This window comes from Mustela nigripes, chromosome 7 (genome assembly GCF_022355385.1).
Source record: "Mustela nigripes isolate SB6536 chromosome 7, MUSNIG.SB6536, whole genome shotgun sequence".
Classification (NCBI taxonomy): domain Eukaryota; kingdom Metazoa; phylum Chordata; class Mammalia; order Carnivora; family Mustelidae; genus Mustela; species Mustela nigripes.
The window spans coordinates 136419883-136439822 of NC_081563.1; the positions used below are offsets into that span (position 1 = coordinate 136419883).

General features: G+C 58.0%; 1 protein-coding gene across 1 annotated transcript in view; it reads left to right on the forward strand.

Annotated features, from left to right (window-relative positions):
• The window catches only part of NPEPL1 (aminopeptidase like 1), a 21454-nt gene extending 2419 nt beyond the window's left edge, over positions 1-19035 (forward strand). The window contains exons 4-12 of the mRNA XM_059407311.1: positions 2940-3029; positions 3455-3536; positions 5231-5373; positions 10542-10619; positions 15847-15947; positions 16728-16851; positions 17096-17272; positions 17715-17825; positions 18344-19035. Of these exons, the coding sequence (XP_059263294.1) occupies positions 2940-3029; positions 3455-3536; positions 5231-5373; positions 10542-10619; positions 15847-15947; positions 16728-16851; positions 17096-17272; positions 17715-17825; positions 18344-18502 (1065 nt within the window). The 3' untranslated portion in view covers positions 18503-19035. The remainder of the gene's footprint in view (positions 1-2939; positions 3030-3454; positions 3537-5230; positions 5374-10541; positions 10620-15846; positions 15948-16727; positions 16852-17095; positions 17273-17714; positions 17826-18343) is intronic.
• The last annotated feature ends 905 nt before the right edge of the window (positions 19036-19940 follow it).

Genomic DNA, 19940 nt, shown 5'->3' on the forward strand with positions numbered 1-19940 from the left:
CCCCCCCCCCCCCCCCCCCCCGCGCTCTCCAAGCCCTTCTCTTCCCTTCCCGCTGACCCCGGTGGACTTTCTGTCCTCCTCAGCTTCCCTCCTCAGCTTCTTCTGCTCCAGGCCTGAGCGGTCTCAGTCTGCCATCGGCCCGCGTCAGGCCCTCTGCCCACCGAGTGCCGTCCACACGGACGTGACACATCTCGGCTTGGCTTCTGTGCCCTGCCCTGGGGCGGGAGCCTTGGGAGGGCAGGGACCTGGTCTCTGGTGTAGTGTGGGCCCAGGATGTGATGAGGGCCAGTGGGTGGGTGAGTCTCCTCGACCCTCACATCCAGCGTGTCCTACTCTGCCACTGCCATTGCCTTGCGGAACTCCCCACTGCGTCCCGCGGCTCTCCTGGGCCACTGGGGCAGCCCCCTCACTGCTCTTGCCTCCAGATGCCTCCCCTCCACCTTCCTTCCCACCGCTGCTCGCAGCCCGCAGCTCGCGTAGACAGCCCTAAGAGGTGGGACCTGTTGTGCTCCCCATCATAGGGCTGAGCAGACCGAGGCAGCTCAGGGCCGTTAGGTGACTCACTGGGGCCACACCGGCAAGGGACAGAGCCAGGTCTTCACCGCTGCCGCCATCTGCCAGCCCTCTTGCCCGTCTGTCCTGGCTTGTGAGCACGGGAGCCTCAGGTACCCCGTGTGGCCTTTTCCATACTGCAGAGACCTCATCAGCCCCTCACAAGTCCTCTGCCCCCTGTGGCCTCTCACGCCCTCCTCTGCCGTGGTGGTTAATGGAGTGAGGTGTTATAATTCTCTGCTGGACAGGAGTCCCTTGGACGCCTTTGAATTCCCAGGGTCTGGTGTGGAACCTGGCACACAGTAGGTGCTCATGGAGATGTGGATGGAATGAATGAATGAACGAATGACCCATCCTGGGGGACAACAAGGCACGAGCTCTTCCCCACGGTCTCGGGGCTCTTTCCCCAGGTCGTGGTGCTCTTTCCCAAGGTTTTGGGGCTCTTTCCTAAGGTCATGGGGCTCTTCCCCCAGATTGCAGGGCTCTGCAGTGGTGGAGGGGCACTGGGCGCCTCCCCCGGGCTTCCCCACAGGGGCCGTGTGCCCTTTCGCCCAGCCAGGCAGTGCCGGGGCCTCTGAGCCCATGCAGGGCTGCGAGGTGAGCGCCCGGCCCCCTTAGAGACGAGTCTTAGGGCCCTGGTGCGCTTCCCAGACAGTGGCCACACGCTGGGTCAGAGACGAGGGGTGGATGGGCTCCGTGACGCCCACACACAGGGACCGTCGACGTCCCAGAGGAGAGCCCACTGTCAGGCGGCAGGGACCACGCCATCCCATTTCATATCTGAACTGTCAAGTCCTGCATCTCTGCCTTTGAGGCTCGGGGCTTTAATTACCTTGGGAGGGCAGAAGCTCTCCGAGCTCATCAGCAGGGCCTGGGAGGCAGCCGGGCTGGTGCACTGGACCCGGGGCCGGCCCTCGCTGACCCTGGGGAGCCAGGACGGCAACGATGAGCTCCCCGCTGTTTGCACCCCCCCCACCCCCGTGCGGCTTTGCTCTTTCAGTCCTGCCTCTTCCCTGCGCGCCGGGAGGGGTGGCTGGACACCGCGCGGCGGACGCTTGGCAGGGGGTGGGCACCGGGGCAGGGCAGGGGACAACGAAAGCAGGAGGAGGCAGGCATGAAGGAGAAGGCAGAGACCTTCCAGGATCAGCGCCGAAGCGAATGTGGGACACACGTTCTTTCCAGAAAGTAGGGGTGGGGCCGTAGAGGGCGGCCAGTATAGGGCCTCGGGCGGCCCCCATGTTGGAGCACAGACGCCCGTCTCGAGGGCCTCCCTGGTGCCAGGTGGAGTGCGGGTACGGGGCTGGGTCTCTGCTCCCTTCTGGGCTCTGGGCTGCTGCACGAGGCAGGGTATGTGCGCTCTTCCCTCCACACCCTGTGCCCAGAGCCGTGTGGCATCGAGTGGCCGGGAACACAAAGGCGGGGAGTCTGTGATGCGCTTCCATGGGGCTCACGTCAGGAAAATGCCACCCCCCTGGCTGGAGGGCCACAAGGGGGCCAGCGGGCCAGGGACGCAGGACGAAGAGCACATTCCCTCCTTTGGGAGGGTCCAGAGAAGCGTCTGGAGGGCACAGCCTTTAAGAAGGACCACAGAGGAGGACTGGGATCCCGACAAGAGGAGGAGGGAGGACGTATGGGTCGGCTGTGGCAGCCACAGGCAAACCCCGCGGGCGGACCGGCTCCAGCATCAGGCGTCCCTCCCGGGTCGGTTCCGGGGCTGAGATCGGGCCGGCTGTGCTGAGGACTCCCTCCCCGGTTTGCGTTTGCGGGCGGTGGCTTTCTGGCTGTGCCCTCCCTCCCCCTTCCTCTGAGGACGCTCATCCCATCGTGGACCCCACCCTCCTGACCTCACAGAACCTGAGCCTCTCGAAGCCTCCTGCAGCCATCACATGGGAGGGGGCTTCAGAGGAGTTTCAGGGCGAGGCAGACATTCCCCTCATAGCAAAGGACAGCACTTCCCCCGAGAGAGGATGTGGGACTGGCAGGTACCCGAAGTAGGAATGCCCAGCGCGCACTCAGGGCCAGGCAGCGGGCCACCTGCCCCCAGGGCGAGGGGAGTGAGCAGCAGAAGAGGCCTGGGAAGGAAGGCGGGCCTCACGGACAGCGGCTGGAGGCGCCAGGCTGAAGGGTTCTGGTGTAACCTGGAGGCGAGGTGCAGAGCCATGTGGAACTTTCTGTGGCTGGAACGGGGGGTCACAGACACGGGGGAGACAACAGCAGGTCACGTGAGTCTTATCTCCGCCTGACCTCGACACCCCGTCAGCCGCCCTGAAACCACCCCCCCACCCAGTGACATGTACTGCTACAATCCCACGGGAGCAGACCGGGAGGGACAGCCCTTCCTACCGGGTCCTAAGTCCCAGTGACAGCCTCTGGTTTCTCTCTCCCAGTGCTTAACAAATGCCACGGAAGGGGTGCGGCTGGCCGCCCGCATCGTGGACACTCCCTGCAATGAGATGAACACGGACACCTTCCTCGAGGTTCGTGGCCCCGGGGAGTCATGCCAGGGCGGGACCAGGGTGGACAAATCCTTGGTAGACGCCAAGGAAGTCAGGTGATAGCCCGGGCTGGAGGCGACCTTGCCCGGGGACACCTGGGGCTGCTGCGGACGGCGTCCTGCTGTCCACCTAGCTGGGAGGGTCCCCAGGCCTCTGCGGATGGAGGGAGGACTGCGCCTTCTCCTCGAGGTCTCTCTGTGGGACCGCAGCCACGTCTGCAGGAAGTAGTCGCTGTTCGGAGGGTGAACCTTCTGTCCTGGCTTTAATCGCGCTCCCGGCCCGGCGAGCGGAGGCCCTGGCTTCTGGGCCTGCTCCTCTCGGCTCCCCCTGGCCCCGAGCCTCACCCTCGCCTTGACTTAAGCCCTCTTCATGTGTCTTCGTGTTGTTTTTTCCATGAATGTGTCCAGGAGATTAAGAAAGTTGGGAAGGATCTGGGCATCACCCCGACGATCATCCGAGACGAGCAGCTGAAGGCAAGAGGATTTGGAGGTGGGCAGGGCTGGGCCTCGTGGGCCGTGGCCTCAGGACGGGTCCCAGGCGCCGGGGGTGGCAGGGTGGCCGTGGGCCATGCCTGGGTGGCCTCCAGCTTCCCATGGAAGGAGCCAGCTTTTGTCCGACCCCAAGGCCAGACCTCGGGAAGCAGACCATCCTGGGGGAGAAAGGAGCGCTGATTCAGATTCTGGAAGCTGCGGTGTCCAAGTCCTTCCCCGGGTCACTCTCTGTCCACGAGGGCTGCCGTCCTGGCTGCCTGGGCCAGCTCATAGGACCCTTCTGCTCCTTGCTCATGCAAGCGCACGTTCATATCAGGGCCTCGTATCGCGGCTCTCTTTCTCTGGAGTCCTTCCCCGAGATGCTCTCACAGCAGGGCCATTGTACCCTGAATGTCTTGGGTTGAATCCACCTCTTCAGAGGGCCTTTCCTGATCACCAGACCCATCTTCCCCGCCCCTCCCCCAACCCCCCGCCGCCCAGGCACTGGAGGCATGGTGACAAGTAGGATAAGGCACTTTCAGTCTGGCTGGGGAAGAGTCACCTCATTCCTTATGTATGGCTACCAAACAAAGTACCCCAGAAGGAAGTGACAGAAGGAAACACACAGTCCGGTGGGTGGGGAATGAGGCATGGCTGGGCTGCGTCCTGGGCCCTGGGTCTCTCCCAGGCGGAGACCAGCACCTTGACCGGGTCTGCTGTCATCTGGAGGCTCAACTGGGGCCGGTGATGTGGTCCCAGCCAGTCTCTCTTGTGGTGCTGTCACCAGGCCTGGGGGCCTTGTTGGCTGTTCCTGATCCCCTCAAAGCAAGCTTTCTGGGTGAGGGAAAGTGAGCAAGCAAGAAGGAGGCAGGTCTTTTGGGCAACCTAGTCTCAGAAGTGGTGTCTCATCACTTCCGCCATATCCAGAAGCAAGGCGCAAGGCTCCATCCATGCTGAGAGGGGAGCCCGGGGGCAGGGATCGGTGGGGGCGATCCTCGAGGGGCCTGCCGCACAACCAACACAAACCAACAAGTGGAGGGAGAGGTTACGAACGTCAGGGAATCTTCACGAGGAGATGGCGTTTACAGCGGGTTTTGCAGGATTACATGAGCGTTTGTCGGGCGGCCATCATCTGCTCTCATCCTGACGTTAATGATCGTTCAGTTCGCTTCCTGGGGGACCCTGAGGCCTGGTCTCTGCCCACAAGAGGCTTTCTTGAGAAGACGGGGCACGTACACCCCGCAGTGAGGCAGTGGTGGGAGGGGGCTCGGAGGGGGTGGTGCGGCGCCGAGCGCACAGAGGGCTCAGGGAGGGGGGAGCGAGCGTGGGCTGGAGTGGCCTTGAAGCATTATCCAAAAATCATTTCATTCTGCAGTCCTGTTCATTTCTTTCTGGGAATGATACAGTTTCTTTTTTTTTTTTTTTTTTTTTTTTTTTCCTCAGCGGGTTTTCTTGCCTAACGATACTTCACACAGAATTCGTTTGCAGTCCCAGAGCATTGGAACTAATTTGCATTCCCCGATCCCACGCTGGCCAGGGGGCAGGAGAGGGGGCAGGGAGCTCGGGCGGGGACTGTACACGCTCCAGGAGAAGTAGTCACACGCCAGCAGATATTTCTGGGGGGGGAGCTGTTGTTTTTGGGGGGGGGCCGCTGGGAGTTGTCTGCTCAGTTCAACCTGAGCCCAGCTGACCCTCTCCCTGTGCTTTCTGCAGGAATCTATGGTGTTGGCAAAGCTGCTGTCCACCCCCCCGCGCTGGCCGTCCTCAGCCACACCCCAGAAGGAGCCACGCAGACCATTGCCTGGGTGGGCAAAGGGATCGTCTATGACACCGGGGGTCTCAGCATCAAAGGGAAGGTGAGCTGCGGGGGCCAGGGCTTGGGCAGGGCCCCTGGATGGGGAAGGCTCTCGGTGGCCTCGTCAGCTCTCAGAGGCGCCAGCGGAAGACAGCGAGCAAGGTTTCTGGGGCCTTGGCGTACATCTCCGAAAGGGGCTCGGAAGAGTCGGCGGGGCCGGTTCCTCGCCAGCAGGGGCCATAGTATCTCGTCTGCGCTCCGAACAGGGATCTGGAAACTAAAAGTCTGGACAGGATCCAGAGAAAAGCAGAAGAAATGATTAAAAGGCTGGAAAACGAGCCCAAGGAGGCACGGTTCGAGGAATCTTGATTCTGTCTGAAGAAAAGGTGTGGGGTGGCGTCCCCACGACCATCAGGGTTTCCGCAGACAGAATGCTTCGTGCAAGTCTGCACGAGCCCACTCGGAGAACAGGTCCCCGGTGAAGGCCACGGGGCTTTGGCCCCACAAGTAAGCCACCTGCTGGTGTTCCCGTGAGGCCTGGTGGCAGAAGTCTCTCCTACCGGGGGCCCTTATGCAGGGGCATCTTAGGAGGCTGGGCCACAAAGGGCTCCGCTCTGCCTCTGAGCTGCCTGCCTGCCTCCTCCACCCCTAGCCCGTCCGGGCCTGCTGTGTGCTGGGGGCCGGGAGGGCCCCGGGAAGAGGAGGAGGACAGTCTTCATCTGCTCATGTCACACACTTGGGTTGAGCAACACTGGGCACCGGGCCTGGACTGGGCTCTGCAGCGCCAAGACCGAGAAGGGCTGGGAAGGAGCGGCCGTGTGAAATCTGGGCCCCAGGAAACCAGGAAGAGGGGAGCCAACCTTCGCAGAGAGAAAGCTCTGGAAGACAGAGGACAGGCTAAGCTCATGCAGAGTAGTCGTGGAGAGCTGGCAGTTGGTGCGGTGCCCAAATGTGTCCTGTTGGCCCAAGGGCTGGTCTATAATTTGAATTAGTTACCGACATGTAAAAAACGGGAAGAATTCTCACAGAAGATGGGCTATCTGACCTTTTGTAAACTGAGGCCATCCGGTGGTGTGGGCCGTCCACCTCTGCCTGGAGGCCTCCCGCTGGAGCCAAGAGGCACTTTCTGACCTGGCCCTGGTATCGGTCGCTATTTCGGGGAGATTGTCCACTACCATTTGCGCCGCTAGCCTGTCTGGTCCATTTGGTACCTAGAGTGGATGGTCTGTTTGTTTGGTTTTTTTAACATCCCTCCTCCCATAAACAGCAGGATTTTTAGGCCTGATCAGGAAATGATTCAATAGTAAAGGTTAAAAACAAACACCAATAGTGAATTCACCTTTATTGAATTCCGTACACATTATCATGCCAGGGAGAAAAGGGAAATAAATATTACAGGGGCACCTGACCAGTCCTGTTGGTGGAGTCCATGACTCTTGATCTCGGGGTTTTGAGTTCGAGCCCCATGTTGAGTGCAGAGATGACTTAAAGATAAAATCCTTTAATAAGTAAGTAAATAAATATTTAAATATTATTTAAAACAGGAATAGATCAACACTTTCAAATCACATTCATGTTATTTTTTTTGGATGGAAAGAACTTCTGCCTCCCTCTTGGTCTCTTGTGGTCAAGGGCATAGGTTTCAGCTTCTGTTTGAAAGCCCTGGCTTCCACAGATTTGTCAGTGACTTCCTCAGAATTGATCTTTCGCACCTCTCTACGTGTACGACACAGACAGAGCTTGGTCGGTCTACCTGCACTCATGCTTGATCCGAAAACACTATTAATGTGAATTAGGACATTGCCATCGCATGAAGCGACCTGTACAGGGTACCCAGGAAAAGTCCTTCATGTAAGGATCACTTGGCAGAGACAGCCCCAAACCCTGTTGCCCAAGGAGCTCCAGAAATCATGATGCTGTCCGTGCGTTCCGTTTCTAGCGGCCTTCACATGTCCGTGGAGTAAAAATGTGTTAACCAGGAGTCCAGGGGCTCCCATAGCTGGAGGGAGGCCGGGAGGCCCCAGCTCCCTGCACCCGTGGGTTTGCTCGGAGTCACTGTCGGAGGCAGGACGGCTGTGTAGACTGGGAGTGTAGACGCCGGCCTGCCCCGCTGTCGGCTGGGAGGCACACCACGTAGCCCCCGCCTGTCCGGCCAGCCCTGTACCTGGCAGAGGATAAGCGGTGAGAATAGTTGGGTTTGAACCTCTTGTCTATATGATCAGAACTCACTTAGATTTTTCGGGAGAACTATTTCACCCCTGATGACAACAGGCCGACTGACTTTTAGCAGAGGAATTACTGTTTTCAGACCCCACAGCCAGTGCGTCCCTCTGGCTGCGCCTGGTACTGGCCAGCCCTCTCTCACCCACCATGCCGGCTCTTGTCCCTGAGGCAGCAGAGCACTGGTGGGTAGGAGTCCCAGCTCCTTCCTTCTGCGAGCAGATAGATGCTGGCTTGCTGGAGGGCCAGAGTGAGAAGCAGGGGCTCCTGAGAATGAGTCCTTTTGCTGGGGACACCAGACCATTCGGGCTCCAAAGACTTCAAAGGCAAATCAAGATCAGTGGGAATGCAGGTCTCAAATGTGTTAAGTGTCAGGACCCCCTTTCTTTCTTAACAAGCACTGACCCCAAGGGGATTTTTTTTTTTTTTAATCAGAGTGATGTTTACCCTACTAGAAATGAAGACTGGGAAAGATACTTAATAATCTATTTTAAAATAACAATGCAAATCCTTTGCATGTTCATGTAAATAATATAACTTTATGAAAACAACTGTGGTTTCACGTCTTGCTGATCTCTCCCTGTCGACCTCGATAGAAGACAACCGAGATCCTGTGTCTGCCTCTGCACGGCGTCTCTTGTGATGTGTTTTCTGAGTTGAAACACAAAAAGAAAATCTGCTCTCACTCACTTTGTAGCTGGAAAAGGCAGAAAGAGTTTAGTGCCCTTTAGACGTAACTATGGACATTCTTCTTTGCTATTACACCAAAACTCGACAAGCGGGAGTCTCTGAAGGGCGAGGGACGGTGTGGGATCAGAAACCATGGCAGTGACCCTTTGCACCCTGTTACTTAGTAACTACCGTCCACCTTGAACCATGACAGCGTGATTGCGTAATACCATGCATGGGTGACCCGAAAGACCTCGTTCATGGAGTTACTCAGGCCTCCAAATTGTGGCCCAACACAGGGTAGTTTTAAAAGTCACAGTTGGAACCACTATCCGTTTACTTTTAAAAATCACTGAGTTTTCTGTTTTTCAAATGTTTTTCAAAATGGTGATTCTCTTGCTTGAAATCTCGAATTTTCCCTCCGGCACCAAGTATTGTCTGCTGTTCTCCTAGAAATGAAAGGTTCGCTTTGCTCTTTTTTTTTTTTTTTTTTTTTTTTACTTTTTAAAGATTTTATTTACTTATTCAAGCGAGAGAGAATGCCTGAGAGAAGGCACGAGCAGGGTGGGGGGAGAAGGAGAAGCAGGGTCCCCGCTGGGCAGGGAGTCCGATGCGGGACTTGAAACGAGGGCCCCAGGATCATGACCTGAGCTGAAGGCAGGCAGGTCACTGACTGAGCCACCCAGGCACCCCTTAGCTTTGCTGTTTAAGAAAATGTCCGTGGGACACCTGAGTCCGAATAACCCATCCCATGTCAGTTGTGCTTTGAATCGAAACCGTGTTCTGGAGCCCAGAGCCCAGCTGAGCGGAGCCCCGGCAACTGTCCCCAGCTTCCACTCGGAGCGCCCGGCCGGGGGACAGCGGGGGCGCTCTGCGCGCTCCGTCCGGTCTGTCACAGGGAATCTTGCAAACCGCAGCGCTCCGAGGTTGAGCTTTGGGAAAACCTGCCCTTGCAGCCCTTCGGCGAGGAGGCCCGAGCCGCGTGGGCTGTGCTCGCTTTCCCTGGAGGTCAGCGGCGAGTCCAGGGTCCGTCCCTGCCGCGGGCTGCGACCCGCTGTCGCTCTGTTGCATCGTGGGAGTGTCAGCCCCGCGACCCAGGCAGGGGACCTCCTTGTGTGACTCCGGAAATCATCTCTTTCGTAAAAATCAGAGCAACACGGCAAAGCTCGTGCAGTCATTGAGTTACACCTGCCGCCTGGCGTTTGTTCCGGCCCCGGCGGCAGCGAGACACAGTTGCTGTGACCGACTCAAGCTCTTCCGCAGGGGCCGTTCGCGACTGGTTTGATTTCCAGATCTGAGGCCCCGTTTTCCCCATTTAAACAATCCTGCGCTTTCTCGCCGATTAGGTCAAAGAGACAGCTTATTTTCGATAGTGCTAGCTGGGTCGTTTTCACTCAGCTTAATTATGAAAGCAGCTCGGTTTATGTCTAAAAATACTTTCCATTAAAACTCAAGGCTTGTGTCATCCGATAAGGGTTCGAAAAAAATCACTCTGTCCATTTCAAGCCCAAATCCTACATCTGATGACCTGTTGCTAATTTAGAGTATGAACTTGTCAATTAGAGCTGGGAACCTATAAAATGTAAAAATGCATAACCACTCTCAACCCGTTTGTAGAAAATCGCAGCTCCCTCTGCGGCGGGAGGGGACCCTGGGCGCTCACAGCCCTCGTTAGACACCAACAGAGCGCGCGGTGGGGTGGCATCGGACGTGACTGTGACATTGGGGAACAGTTCACACCAACCTGAGCGGGTTGTGACATTGGGGAAGAGTTCACATGAACCTGAGCGGGTTGTTTGAGATGGTGACGTCAAGCAGCAGAGAGAGCCGCGGCCGAAAGTGTCACCGAGGCCAGGCGGTGACCACGGCAGGGTGGTCTGCTGTAGAAAGGTGGCCTTGGTGGTGGCGGGAAGGAGGGAGGGGCGTGCACGGAGGAGTCTCCATGGCTCCTGTCAGGGTGAGGGTCCGAGCATCCTTGTCGGCCGAGGGCTGAGGAATAGGAACCAGGGAAATGGGAAGGCGGACACCACGGAGAGGAGGAGCCAGGCCACAGCCCACGTGGCAGCTCTGGGCAGCTCCCCAGGTCCCCTTCCCTCCCACCTCCGGCTCATCAGGTAGCCCCCCAGAGCCCTGCTCCGGCAGAAAGAGCCCAGCGCCTTTGGCCCTTCTGTCCCACGGCTTCTGGAGACCAGCCACTCGACCAGTGGGAGTTTCTTGGGTTCTGTGGGTCACACAGGTCTGGGGGAGCCACCCCTGGGGGCCGGGCAGGGGCGGGGCACTGTGGCCGGCGGGGCCGACACCTGCTCACGCTCACTTTGTGTCCCCTCCGTGCCCCCCCAGACCACCATGCCGGGGATGAAGAGGGACTGCGGAGGCGCCGCGGCCATCCTGGGGGCCTTCAGAGCTGCCATTAAGCAGGTGAGTGCAGCCCTGCCCCCCTGCTGTGAGCTGTCCCTTCTCCCCCAGGTCCCGACCCCGGTGTCCTGAGTCCCCACAGCTGCATGCCTCGCCCCTCCTCTCACTGCCACGTCGCGCGCCCCTGGGCTCCCGGAGCTTCCTGTCTTCTGTCAGGGCTGCCCGTCCTGTCCCCTCTGCCTGGGGGCGTCACCTCTCCGGGGACTGTCACCCTTCTGAGGGTATCCTCTCCTGGGATTGTCACGTCCCAAGACTGTCACCTCCCGAGGAGTGTCACCTCTCCCTGGGGTGTCACCTCCCATGAGGCTGTCCCCTCTGCCTGGATACATGGCCTCTACCTGAGTGTGTCTGGCCATGCGGGTCACTCAGGCTCTGGCTGTATCAGGCCCCCCCATGAGTGCTTGTTCTGTGAAGAAATCTGACTAAAACCATATGGCAGAGCACGACCACCATGCTGGGCCCTGGACCCCGCTCACGAGCACAGGCCTTCCTGGGTCCCTTTCCCAGTAGTCTTCCTTTGCGTCACCATGACCCCTGAGCAGAGGTTATCTATGGGCCACGTGGTGGGATTGCTGTATGTGCCAGCGGGACCCGGGGCCACCGTCTCCGTGCTCTGCACACCCGCAGTCCGGGGTCCGTCACAGTCTGGGGGCAGGGGCTGTCCTCTAACGTACTGCGGGGCAGGGGCCCCTGAGAATCACTACATTTTTATCTTTGGAGTAAATACTCAGTGTGCACTTGCTGGGTTGTCGGGTAGCTCTATTCTCAACTTTCTGAGGAACCTCCACACTGTTTTCCAGAGCGGCCCCACCAGCTTGCATTCCCACCAACAGTGTAGGAGGTTCCCCTTTCTCTACCTCCTCGCCAGCATCTGTCCCTTCCTGACTTGTTAATTTTAGCCATTCTGACTGGTGTGAGGTGGGATCTCACTGTGGTTTTGATTTGTATTTCCGTGATGCTGAGTGATGTGGAGCAGTTTTCCATGTGTCTATTGGCCATCTGGATGTCTTCTTGGGAGAAATGTCTGTTCATGTCCTCTGCCTATTTCTTGATTGGATTATCTGTTCTTTGGGTGTTGAGTTTGATAAGTCCATTATAGATTTTGGATACTAGCCCTTTATCAGATAAGACATTTACAAGTATCTTCTCTCATTCTGTCCATTGTCTTTTGGTTTTATCTACTATTTCCTTTGCTGTGCAAAAGTTTTTTATCTTAATGAAGTCCCAATAGTTCATTTGTTAAAAAGATTTTATTTATTTATTTGACAGAGAGATCACAAGTAGGCAGAGAGGCAGGCCGGCGTGGGGGGCGGGGTTTGAAGCAGCTCCCCACTGAGCAGAGAGCCCAATGTGGGGCTTGATCCCAGGACCCTGAGATCATGACCCGAGCCCAAGGCAGAGGCTCAACCCACCGAGCCACGCAGGCGCCCCCCAGCAGTTCATTTTTGCTTTTGTTTCTCTTGCCTTTAGAGACATGTCTAGCAAGAAGTTGCTGTGGCCAAGCAAAGAGGTTGCTGTCTTTGTTTTCCTCTAGGATTTTGATGGATTCCTGTCTCACATTGAGGTCTTTCACCCATTTTGAGTCTATTTTTATGGATGGTGTAAGAAAATGGTCCAGTTTCATTCTTCTGCTTATGACTGTCCAATTTTCCCAACATCATTTGTTGAAGAGGCTGTCTTTTTCCCATTGGATAATCTTTCCTGCTTTGTCGAAGATTAGCTGGCCATAGAGTTGAGGGTCCATTTCTGGGGTCTCTATTCCATTGATCTGTGTGTCTGTTTTTGTGCCAGTACCATACTGTCTTGATGATGACACCTTTGTGATAGAGCTTGAAGTCTGGAATTGCAAAGCCACCAGCTTTGGTTTTCTTTTTGAACATTCCTCTGGCTATTTGGGTTTTTTTCTGGTTCCCTACAAATTTTAGGACTATTTGTCCCATCCCTGTGAAAAAGTTGATGGCATTTTGATAGGGATTATATTGAATGTGTAGATTGCTCTGGGTAGCATAGACATTTTAACAATATTTGTTCTAATCCGCGAGCATGTAACGTTTTTCCATTTCTCTGTGTCTTCCTTAATCTCTTTCATGAGTGTTCCATAGTTTTCTGAGTACAGATTGCTTTCTTCTTTGGTCGGGTTTATTCCTAGGTATCTTATGGTTTTGGGGGGCAATTGCAAATGGGATCAACTCCTTAATTTCTCTTTCTTGTGTCCCACTGTTAGTGTATAAAAATACAAATGACTTCTGTGCCTTGATTTTATATCCTGCCACTTTGCTGAATTCCTGTATGAGTTCTAGCAATTTGGGGTGGAGTCTTTTGGGTTTTCCACATGGAGTATCACATCATCTGCAAAGAGGGAGGGTTTGACTTTACTTCTTTACTTACTTCCGATGCCTTTTATTTCTTTTCGTTGTCTGATCATTGAGGCCAGGACTTCTAGTACTATGTCGAACAGCAGTGGTGAGAGTGGACATCCCTGCCATGTTCTTGACCTTAGGGGAAAAGCTCTCAGTTTTTCTCATTGAGAATATTTGCTATGGGCTTTTCATCTATGGCTTTTATGATATTGAGGTCTGTTCCTTCTATCTCTACACTGTGAAGAGTTTTGATCAAGAAAGGATGCTGTACTTTGCCAAATGCTTTTTCTGCATCTGTTGAGAGGTTCATATGGTTCTTGTCCTTTCTTTCTTTCTTTTTTTTTTTACTAATGAATTGTTTCACGGTGATTGGGATGTTGAACCACCCTTGCAGCCCAGGAAGAAATCCCCCTTGGTCGTGGTGAATAATCCTTTCAATGTACTGTTGGATCCTATTGGTCAGTATTTTGGTGAGAATTTTTGCATCCGTGTTCATCAGGGATATTGGTCTGTAATTTTTCTTTTTGGTGGGGTCTTTGTCTGGTTTGGGGATCAAGGTCACGCTGGCCTCATAGAAAGAGTTTGGAAGTTTTCCTTCCATTCTACTGTTTGAAACAGCAGAATAGGTATTAATTAACAGAATTAACAGAATAGATATTAATTCTTATTTAAATGTTTGGTAGATTTCTCCTGGGAAGCCGTCTGGCCCTGGGCTTTTGTTTGTTGGGAGATTTTTTGATGACTGCTTCAGTCGCCTTGCTGGACATGGGTCTGTTCACATTTTCTGTTTCTTCCTATTTTAGTTTTGGTAGTTTATACATTTCCAGGGATGCATCCGTTTCTTCCAGATTGCCTAATTTGTTGGCACATAGCTGCTTGTCATATGTTGTTATAGTTTTATGTCTTCAGTGTGGGTTGTGCTCTCTCCTCTTTCATTCATGATTTTGTTTATTTGGGTCCTTTCTCTAGAGGCTCCACTCTTAATTCCTAAGAATCGGCACAACTGTAAGTAGGAACCAAGCGTTGACTAAATAAGTAAGTGGGGGAGGGGAGCACTGTTTCTCCAGAGAACCTCCCCGCGCCGAGGAGGGAGACAGCAAGTCACTGCGGGGCAGACAGCACCGTCAGTGGAGTAAGTGGCGGGTCTCTGGGCGTCCTGCTGAGTGTGTGGGGGGAGCGCAGGCCCCAGGAGGCAGTGAAGCGCAAGGTCACCAAAGACAGAGGGTGGACCCCAGGAGTCGCAAATTGAGGAGACTGAGGTGATGGCCGAGTCCATGTGCCTGGACTGGACCCGATCCCCAAGTCGGTGATGACTCCGCAGTGCAGACCAGCACACAGGGCACATCAGGCATTCACCCTGGAGGGAATGGGGGTCCCAGTCAGGGGTATCCAGGGATCATTTGTACCATTTTTGCGAAATTTTCTGTGAGTTTGAAATTATTTCAACATTAGATGCTTTAACGTTTTTTAAAAGGAGAGGATGTGCGATGCAGCGTTGGGCTTGCTGGGAGCAGGGGGCACCTGGTTCTGGGGCGGCCGTGACGCTCCAGGCCTCACGTACCTAAAACCTCAGCTGCCTGCAGCTTTGTGGTCCCCCTGGGGATCCCAAGACCTGTGTGGCTCGCCCTTGCACCCCAATCCCTGCAACCTGAGCTCGGAAACCCCCTGCCCGAGGCCCATAGCACCCTCTAAGCTGGCCTTCCCAAGAGGGACCCCACACCAGAACAGCAGCCCCCCCAGACCTTCGGAGTCCAAAACTGGGGGGAAGGCACCCAACAGGATCAGGTTGGGGACCGCGGTCTCTCCTCACCATCCTGCTGTCCCACCTTTATGTAGCGCTTTCCTGTGCTCTGCAAACTCCTCTCGCCTCCCAGCCCAGACCCAACTTGGCTCTTTGGGAAGGTTTCGAGGCTCCCCTCCTTCCCTGGTGAGGCCCACCTGCCTCTCTAGCTTCAGAGCCCCAGGGGTCACCCACCTGAAACATGGTTTCAAGACCACATGTTGTCACAATTCATTTAATCCCAGCCACTCTTGGGGGTACCTTGGAGCTGACGGGCTGCCCGGTGTCGTGGCCCCCGAGAAGCGAAGCGGGGTGCTTTCCCGGGCACTGGGTGTTGGGCTCAAGCTCAAAGCCATCCCTGCCCGGGGCATGGCTCCGGCCCTTGCCGCAGGCCTGTGTGTGCCATTACCGAGGGCTCTGAACTGGTGGGGGAAGGATCACTGTTGCTGGAGGGGCCTGGCACGCCCCATGCCCAGAGGAGATGCGTCCTGGTTATGGGCTCGGGTGTGGGAGCAGAGGACAGGCAGGGACAGGGACTGGGTGTGGCACCTCTACTCCCCCTACCACGGCCACCTGGGCGAGGCCTGCTTGGGGATTTCTGGGGCAGGTTTAGGACCCATGTGGGCGGAAACCGCCTCAGCCTGTTTCATGCACGTCTCTCAATGTAGAGACGTCATGTCTGGGCATCAGAAAACTAACTTCCCACCTCAGTTTCTGTGAGGCAACTCCCCCGAGCCCCCGTGCACCTATACGTGTGTGGCTTGCTTTTGTGCGGCAGTGCCGAGCGCAGAGGGCTTGTGCAGTGAGAGACACTGGTCACCGACCATGGTTTGTAGACAAGAGGCCAGGGTGCTCAGCCAGCAGCCTGGCCCTTCTGCTGGGTGATTGGTTGAGCCAGGATTAAAGCCGGAAGCCCAGCCACACTTGTGGGCTCGTTTCTGCGTTGGGTGGGCTCTGATGGAGGAGATAGAACTCCCCAGCTGGGGGCTGCCGGGACTGCTCCCCAGGGCTCTGTCTGTCCGTCTGTCCCTGAGGGTAGAAGATCTCTTCCCTCCTCCATGCACGGCCACGTGTACCTTGTTCCCTCCAGGGTTTCAAAGACAACCTCCACGCTGTGTTCTGCTTGGCTGAGAACTCTGTGGGTCCCAACGCTACGAGGCCAGACGACATCCACCTGCTGTACTCAGGAAAGTATGTCTGGCTCCCCTCACTCCCTGGCTACCCCCGGGCTGGAGCTGGCAGGGGGCCCATCTCCTTCCCAGGGCTGGGCCGGTCAGCTGGGGCGCATCCCCTGGGGAGGGCACCATCCCAGGAGCCTGGGGAGGGGCACCCGCATCACCGGACAGGGCGCTGGGCTCCCAGTGTAGGATCCCGCCTGCTTTTGTGGGATGAGCTCATCCCAACCTTAAGGGTGAAGGTTCTTTGTGCATCTGAAGCCCTGCTCCTCCCCCGCTCCCTGCTTGGGGCCCTTCCTGCACTTCCCCCTCAAGGTCAGCCCTTGGACTGCTTCTTAGCTATGTAAGGACATACCTAGAAGTCATCGCATCGAAGCTGGAGGAGCAGGTGGCCCAGGTCCACAGCAGGAGGGCCCGCTGGGCTCCCCGTGCGAGGGGCCTGCCCCCAGGGCGACCCAGAGAGGTGCTTCCGTTTTTGCGCTTACCCAGTGCCTGGCATTGTGTGCCAAGGGCTAGCCTAGTGTAGTGTATGCTGCCCACACAACCCTGTTCTATCTTACAGACGAGGCAAGGGGCGGGGCGGCTTTCCCTGGCTCCCCCTGGAGGGCAGTGGGGTGGGATCTGCCCCCAGCCCTGGTGCTGCGCTGTCCTAGGCGATGGGCACAGCCCTGCCTCTGGGAGACTGGGGAGCCAGAGGACAGAGGGCTCTAAAGAGAGTCTCCCCAGTTCCAAAGGGACTCGCTCACAGTGCCCCAGGGAGTGCCATCCCTGAGCTGGGGTCTCTGCTGTGCCCCAGGACCGTGGAGATCAACAACACCGACGCGGAGGGCAGGCTGGTGCTGGCGGATGGCGTGTCCTACGCCTCCAAGGACCTGGGTGCGGACATCATCCTGGACATGGCCACACTGACCGGAGCTCAGGTGGGCCACTTTGACTCCCGGGGGGAGGCGGGGGGCCTACACCAGGCAGGTGCAGTCCCCTAATTGTTAGGGCCTGGCCAAGGAGGCCGGGGATGTCATTCCGGGCCCCCAGCGTGGCGCAGACAGCGTAGGGACCGTCCTCCCTGGGACGCTCACACTCCTGCTTCCTTCCTTTGCTGCTCGTGGCCTCTCCTGGCTTCTCCATCCTTGGCCTGTGCTCCATTCGGCCCCGCCTCCCGCCCAGGGCATCGCCACCGGCAAGTACCACGCCGCAGTGCTCACCAACAGCGCCGAGTGGGAGGCGGCCTGCGTGAAGGCTGGGAGGAGATGCGGGGACCTGGTGCACCCCCTGGTCTACTGCCCCGAGCTGCACTTCAGCGAGTTCACCTCGGCCGTGGCCGACATGAAGAACTCCGTGGCGGTAGGTGTGCAGGGCGCCCGAGGGACCCAAGACGTGGCAGCTGTGGGGCCCCAGATCCACACGCAGCAGGGAAGCATCCAGAGCGGGGACGTGGCTCTCTCTGGTCTCCCCCGCAACGGGTCTATTGTGTTGGGCACTGGGGGTCCCCGCTCCAAGCTGTGCTCCTTCGCCACTCCAGCATCACGCCAGGGTGAAGGCAGACCCCTTAAACCACATGCAAGGTCCTCGGGGTCCCTCTGTGCAATCTCCCAGCACTGGGGAACCCCCAACCCCCGAGGTCTCTTCTTGCAGCCACTAGGGGAGGTGGTGTCTGGAGAGTGGGTGGTCGAGGGGGCACAGGGGTACCCACTTAGGTCCAAGCGGGAGCAGCCCCAGATGCCCCTCCCCCACGCCCCCGCTGCCGGGAGCAGAAAGGTCACCTTGTGTCCTGCTGTCCCCCCAGGACCGGGACAACAGCCCCAGCTCCTGCGCCGGCCTTTTCATCGCCTCACACATCGGCTTTGACTGGCCTGGGGTCTGGGTCCACGTGGACATCGCCGCCCCGGTGCACGCTGTGAGTCCGGGCTGCCCCGTGGTGCCTGCCTGTCCCCGCTGCCCCGACCCCGCCGCACGCCCCTCTCGCTGGCCAGGCTGCTCCCCCCCTCGTGCATCCGCGGCCGGCTCTGGCTGCTGGTGGAACTCGTCAGAAGCATTACATGTTGGGGTCACACTGCCTAAGGCCCAACCTCCACAGGTCGACCGCAAGGGGTGCCTGCACCCCCAACCTCTGGTCTCCGCCGCTCCGGAAACGGAGGGGCTGCTGGGTGTCCTTTTCCGGCCAGCCTGGCCTTGCCTGGAGGCCCAGGGCCCTCAGCAACCCCTTTCCCACCCAAGAAGACCCGGGGCTTGGGACCGGCGTGCGCAGAGCCATTGCGCCACGCTGCCCCCTGCTGAGTCCCGGGACAGGAGAGCGGGAGGGGGACCGTAGGACAAGTGGGGGAGGGACCGGGAGCCCCTGCCCGCAGAGAGGGGCTTGCTGGGGGGGTCCGGCTCTGCCTGGCAGAGGGTTACCAGCCTGCTCTTTGCCCACAGGGGGAGCGCGCCACGGGCTTCGGCGTGGCACTCCTGCTGGCGCTGTTCGGCCGGGCCTCCGAGGACCCCCTGCTGAACCTGGTGTCCCCACTCGGCTGCGAGATGGATGCCCAGGAGGGCGACGTGGAGAGGGACTCCAAGAGGCGCAGGCTCGTGTGAGGCTGGCCCCTTCCTGGCCCCCAGCACCCGGCTCTTTACCTCACTTTGCACTGATGAATTTTAAGCAGTCGGAAGAGGACACCTGAGATAGGCTTTGGTTTGTTTTTCTTTTTAGTTGTCACGGTGATAGAAGCAGCTCCTACTTCTGTCCTAGAAGACAGCTTAGGGTCTGGAGGGTTGCGGGGGGTGGGTCGGGGGCAGCCCTGGGACTTGCTGCCCTTCCAGGGACCTCCCAGCCTCCCTGCCGGCTCCCAAAGACTCTCCTCCCACAGCCCCCGGGCCCTGCACCCTGGAGGCTCCAGACACAGTGGGTGCCCATGGCCTTGTCCTTGGCCCCTGGCCCCACACGCGGCCCCCGCCTGCTAAGAGAGCCCAGGCCCCTGTTCCAGCCAGGGCTGCCACCACCCCCAGGAGCCCTGCCCCTTTGGAAAGGTAGCCGTGACTTGTTTCAGGGACCCAGGCTCACGGCACAAGGGGAGGCTCCGGGCCCTTAGGATACCCCGGCAGTTGAAGTAAATACGGCTGCATCAGGACACCTTGGCCTCTGTCTCCTGTCTTCCACCCGGCGGCCCGCCCGTGGCTCCAAGGCCCTGGGCATTCCCACCTCCTCGAAACCCAGCATCCAGCACTGAGAGGCCGTTGGTGACCTCGCTTTTGCCGCCACGGAGAGTGCTGGGGCCTGGGAAGGGCTGGGGCCTGGGAAGGGCTGGGAGCGGGGGCCGGAGTCCTCGGGTCCATGGCTGCCCGCCCCGGCTGGCTTGGTCTCCTGAGGCTTCACGACGCAGGGGCTTTGTGGGGGCCTCCCGCGCTCCTGCTGTCTGCAGGGAAGGCCACCCTCCCCGCTGCGCACATCACCAGGCAAGTGCCCTACGGAGTCGGGTGTGTCTCCTCCACCCGAGATGTCCCCTGGGCATAGCCTTGGTGCCCAAGGACACAGATGCAGGAGACTCACCCTCCCTGGGTCCAGCTGTGGCCGGTGAGGCAGAGGGACTGGGGGCCAGCCTCCCCCTAGCCCCGGTGAGAGAGCAGGCAGGGCCTTTGTCCCCTCTTAGACTCCATCCCAGTGAGCCTTCGGCAACTCGGGCACCCGCCAGCAGGGAAGAAGCTGCCCATACTTCCTCTGCCGGGGACAGAGGACACAGGTTACGCCCGCTAACCGCCTCACCCCTCCACAAGCGTCCCCAGACTCCCAAGTTCCTTCCCTCACTCTGGAAATCAAGGTGACTTTTGGGCCTGATCCCAAGCAAATATTTATGAGCTGCCTGCTGCGCTCAGCGCTAGCTGGGCCCGGAAAAGGCAAGGAGCAGCTCTGAGGCCCCAGCCCCGTCTGGGAAAACCACGGCCCGACACGCTAAGTGACAAGAATAGCAGTCACAAGGTGCTAGGTGGGCAGCAGGCTCCGTGAGCGGAGGGGACGCACCCTGGGGGACCGGAGGGG